We start from the raw sequence: 5,415 nt of genomic DNA, 5'->3' as shown, positions 1-5,415 counted from the left end.
AGTAGAAATGATACTGGAGCAGAGCTGACAGCTCTCCCAGAAACCAGTGTTAACTGAGCTTTAGAAGCAGCAGCTACTGACACCCTGACATGAAGGAGTAACAGCAACCTAAAACTCAGCCATGCCTACAGCTTTTGCCTCATTTTCCGAGAGGTCTTAACATAAGACATTAAGAGATACCTGCTTTCCCCTTTAAGTTTGTAAAATTTGTGGTCATCTAGGTGGGAGTAGTCAAGTGCAATTGTGGCTTCCTTTAGAGCTGTGTTACAGGAATGCTAACAACCATCCTTTAAACACGTGTATTCCTGTATCCCAGAAACCTTCTCTCTTCAGAGCGAGGACAGTGAAACCCTGGAGCAGGTTGCAGAGAGGCTGTAGGATCTCCGTCCTTGGCAACACTCCCCGTGCGACTGATCAAGGCCCTGGGCAACACAGCATAGCTCTGAAGTGGCGCTGCTCTAAGCAGAAGATTGGACCAACTCACCTTCAGAGGTCCCTCCCAACCCGAATTATGCTACAATTGTTTGAAACCTAACCCACTTAACGTGGGGTGTACTTAGGAACTAGATCTGCTCCTATCGCTTGGGGCACTCCTATTCTCAAACCGCAGAAGAGACAGAAGGCGGTCTCTCTAAGCATTTAGCCTATCCTCGAAGTTACAGAGAGCACTGAAGAAATTCTTCCAGAAGACCATTAAAAACTGACAAAAGTTGTTAACAAGAATTTGAAGCTTTTATAAGCACTGCCTTCAGTATCTTCAGTATTTCTGGCTTAATAGGGTCCAGTTCAGCCTAGATCAAATTAGCAGTCAACTGCCAGAGTATCTGCCTAATTGTCACTGTAAACCTTTTCAATCAGTGGAGAACTTCTAGCACTGCACTAGTACAGTTAGTATTAACACATTGTGCCCCTCCTCCACTTTACTATTTGCTCTAGAACACCCTCAAACTAATAAACTTTTTTTTAATTTTATGCTAAAGAATCGATTGCTTTATTTACCCTACTGACTGAGAACAAGCTGGCTTTAACCACCTGAAAGATGAGGCAATGTTGGAAGATTACCAAGTCTTAATCATGATTAACGTATATGTTGATTTCATGGGCAGCAAGATAAATACACCACCACTTACTTATCATATTTGCATGCTTAGAAATCTTCATTCTTTTCATATTCTTTTAGTGTTCCATTAAGCTGCAGCACAGAAAAGCCACTGAAAAAAAAGATCTATTAGGTGAAGGTGCTGAGTTCAACTGAGACTACTTCTAAGTCCCTAGAGCTGCAGAGGACGGTGTTATCACCTCTACATAGTAAAAACTGTCACCTTTGGATGGTGATCAGGAATCAGATTTCTCTATTTCTAGATGTATTACAGTCAACTTCCAGCAGTTGACAGCAGAGATACAGCATAATCATCAAGTCCACAACATTCATTTCCGCACAGGTTTAATCAAATCCAAATCATCTACTTTAAGATTAATTTGCTCCACTAAAGCAAGAAGAGGAAACTCCTACAATAAAGACAAGGTATCACTTTCTTACAGGGATTCAAGGCATTTAACTCACCTTTGAAATACTAACATAAACCACGTAGAAAGAAAAGAGGCTCACAATTCAAAGATCTGCATATCGATCAACTCAATGTACACTTCCTGGAAGTAAAAAGCACTCTAATGTAGAACACATGATACAGTCCAGACCACCACAACACAACAAAAAACCTGCTTTATTGATTGCAGTTAACATGTTACAATTAAATTATGATTCCAAGTATTAAGCCAACTGCTTATAGTAAGTATAAGCTGCCATCGTAGTCACATGGAATTGGACGAAGAGATGCTAGTCACTGAGGCATCCTGAACTGGAATCATTTCTGCTTCTTGGGCATTGAAGCGACAAGCAGCTGGTAAACAACATAGGCTGTTCCTGAATTAGGAGACAGAAAACGTATTTTCAGAATGGCAAACAGAATTCCTTTCAAGTCAGCTTTCCTTTCCCACTTTGTTCTAGAAGAAATATTGACAATAAGCAGCTGCAATTCAGACACAAAACATTTCCATAGCCACATCTCAATGATATTGGTTTTAGCAATTCATATTTTAGAGAAAAAAATTCCTTAAATACCTCCCCATAGACTGCATAAAAATAAAGAAACAGGAAAAAAAAAAAGGGGAGAGGGACATTTGTGGAACCTACACAGACGATCATAAAGTAATGGTTACTCATTCTTAAAGTAACTGAACTGAAAACCCATTAGATCAACATATTTAAGTTAGAGGCTATTAGAAAACTATGTAACAAGCAATGTAAAGGTTAAATACATACAATATCATAAAGCTTGAATATATTCTGCTAGTTTTCACAGCATGTGAAGCCTCAGCACATCAAGCATCACCTAGCACTAGAAAGAGTCAGGCTAGTGAGAAAACTGGTATATGTATGTGCTATAAATACATTTTACTTCTTTTCAGAATAAGACTAAGCAGTTCTAGTTTTCTCTAACGTCACACATGAATTCTGAAGGAGCGTTCAGCCCATAGTACTATTAGTCAGGGGAAAAAAAATCCATCTGAAAAGCTTGAGAAAGCACAAATAAATATATAGTATGCCCAAATGTTTTTTCCCCCCCCTCTCTACATGCATTTTGCATGTTCTAAAGAGCAGACTGAAGGAACTCTGTAAGTGATTTACAGAGGAAACACCAGTCATGTTGGAGATTGTACCAAAGAAAAAGTATTTTAATATTAGCACGTTGGAAATTGTACCAAAGCATAAATATTTTAGTATTAGCCTTACCAAAAACTGTAAGACCCATGGTGACTTTATACAACAGAGCATCCATTACACCACCTTTAAGATGCACTGGGATGCCATTATCCTCCTAATGGAAACAAGTGACAAAAAGAAACTATTTAAATACAGTTCTTGCAATATTGTGTTAATATAACCAGAGTTACCCAGAACAAGAATTACTTCCCCAAATCATCTTCCCAACTCCCAAAAGACACTGAACCTTATTTAGACTCCACTTTGTCTTTCAAGCTTTCACTCTGGTATCACGTGACCACTCACCAGGGAAGTATAGTAAATGATGTGCACATTCATTTCTAAAGCAGTGACTGGCAGATGCCTAAACACTTCTGACACCAGTTGCCAGCCCCCTCGGGTGCACAGGGTATGATTACCATCCCTAGAAACTGCCCATCCATCGCCAGCATAGTCAATCCCTGCTGTAGGGAGCGACACGGGGAGGAGCCTCTACTATCACCTGGTGTCATACAGGAAATCGTTTTGCTCCACCTGCAGTAAAACTCCTAGACACCAGATCCACATAATCTTTACCCTTGTCAGCAAGTCCACGCTGCTGACGGAATTCAAGCCAGCCTCCAGTGCTGCTGACCCGCAACCCAGCCCAGCTTAACTGGCTGCCCCACAAGTAAGGAATGGGAGGAGGAAGAGATACGCCTAGAGATCTCCGCCAGCAGAAGCAGAACCTCTGACCTCACCCATTGCCAACATCCCCACTTCCCCTTAGCTCGCAATGAACACTGTGCCCCTTAGGCAGTGTCCCAACAAGACCGGCTTTCTCTTTCAGGAGAAAGGAAAGCAACAAGACACAAAAACTGTTAAACTGGGGCTTCTAACATGCTTTTTCCCTTTCACATCACTGAAGCCCAGTCTACTCTATCCTCAGTACGAAGCTACTGGTCCAGGTTACAGCTCACAGCTGGGAGTATGCTCTTGGGTATCCACTGCTTTGGCGCTTGAAGAACCGCTAGTTCTCACTAGGTGGCCCTATCAATCAGGAAGAGATTAATTCAGAAATTATTTTTAAAGATTCAATAATTTTCTAGGAGTGAATCCAATCCCTTAAGACCTTTACTGATTTCATAACTGAGAAGTACAATTATACCGCATCCTTATTAAGAATTATGGGGCTCATCTATGAGCTATGGATATATAGCTGTAAGATTGCAGGTTTAACTTTTCACCTCTCACTTGCCGTTTTTCTCTATTTGTTCTTATGACATACTCCCCCATCTCATCCCATTTCAGAGCACTTTGTCTTTTTCTTTGTACAGTACCTACTACTCATAAGAAACTCGGGTACAAATAATTTCACAGGGTAAAAAACCCTAAAGAGACAGCAAGTCAAGTATGCATGTACAAATACTCTTCGTCTCTGTAGAAAATAACTGATTTCAAACGCTGCAGTCATACAACTGATTTCAAGAGCTCACCTCAGATGTAAAGAGGACTTTCACCAGTTCTTTAGAAACAAAATGTATGCAATTATGATCTACTAAAACCTTGTTATTCTACTATCAGTGCTCACTCAATACCTGAAAAAGCTTCTGCTTCTCAGGAACTCTATTTTCAAACTGCCTGCGTGAAGCAGTGCTTATGGTCCTCCGGGAAATTTGGTGAAGACCCTGAAATAAAAGATAAACAGTGCTTTAAAAACAGTGAAATTTTTCAGCTATATCCACACTGGGTAGAAATAGTTACTTTGAAAAGATAGAAGTGGAAGGGACAGGAAGAAAGGAAAGTCTTTAAAAACAAACAAACAAAACTTCACCAAAACCCACTGGTTTTAAACTCAGTCAACCTTCCAACAGACTACATAAAGGATTGATTGACTGGTTACCTAAAAAGGAAAAACTCAGGAAAAGTACTTTCAGTAAGATACCACAGATTTATGGATCTGCAGCATAACCTTCATAATTAGCATCCTTTTGGGGGAAATCTTGACCTCAGCGCCGTGGATCTCCGTTTTAGGCACCATTTGCTATGTCTGACTTTAGCGAGGGGGACAATGATATTTAAGACATGTTTGTGCAGACAAGGATCTTCCGTCATAGCTGCAGTTCACCTGCTAGCCGCCAGCACAGGAGCTAACCTTCACAGAGCTGAAGGCAGCACACCCCCCCACCCCACCCCCCTTCACACACGCAGGCTTTAAAGACACCCTGCTGTGTCCTAAGCTAGGACCTGTTTCCATAGCCAGATCATACAGGTGCTCAGGGGCACAGCACGGGTCAGGCCACCAGAAACAATCATCTATAATCCTTCCGACGGCTCACAAGTCTGCCTTCGCTAACATGCCAAGACTCAAAGTTAAGAACCAGCTGTACCCCTAAGCTGCCAGTCTCCTTCAAGCGACACTGGTAACACTGACCCTCCCCCGCGAAATTACCACCGCTAAAAATCCAGCCACGGGGCAAACATCCAGATGACGCTGCCTGCAAGCAACGGAACAACACACCTCCTCCCCCCACCCACCCCGAATAAACACGCTGTAACATTTATCTTCTCAGAGACGGACTAAGCGTACCTTAGACCCACCGACTTAACTCCCATCCCTTCAAGTACCTAAAGCTCAGCACTAGGTGGGGCGAGTGGGCCAGCACCTGAAA

General features: G+C 41.8%; 1 protein-coding gene across 1 annotated transcript in view; it reads right to left on the bottom strand.

Annotated features, from left to right (window-relative positions):
• Positions 1 to 1,703: 1,703 nt before the first annotated feature.
• The window catches only part of LOC103924671 (cytochrome c oxidase subunit 7A2, mitochondrial), a 9,660-nt gene continuing 5,948 nt past the window's right edge, over positions 1,704 to 5,415 (bottom strand). The window contains exons 2-4 of the mRNA XM_009333237.1: positions 4,342 to 4,431; positions 2,795 to 2,879; positions 1,704 to 1,924 (exon numbers count right to left, since the gene is read on the bottom strand). Coding sequence (XP_009331512.1) covers positions 1,866 to 1,924; positions 2,795 to 2,879; positions 4,342 to 4,431 — 234 coding nt within the window. The 3' untranslated portion in view covers positions 1,704 to 1,865. The remainder of the gene's footprint in view (positions 1,925 to 2,794; positions 2,880 to 4,341; positions 4,432 to 5,415) is intronic.

This window comes from Pygoscelis adeliae, unplaced genomic scaffold (assembly GCF_000699105.1).
Source record: "Pygoscelis adeliae isolate BGI_AS28 unplaced genomic scaffold, ASM69910v1 Scaffold57, whole genome shotgun sequence".
NCBI lineage: Eukaryota > Metazoa > Chordata > Aves > Sphenisciformes > Spheniscidae > Pygoscelis > Pygoscelis adeliae.
The sequence above is the reverse complement of the archived record's forward strand: the minus strand, read 5'-3'. Positions and strand labels throughout refer to the sequence as shown.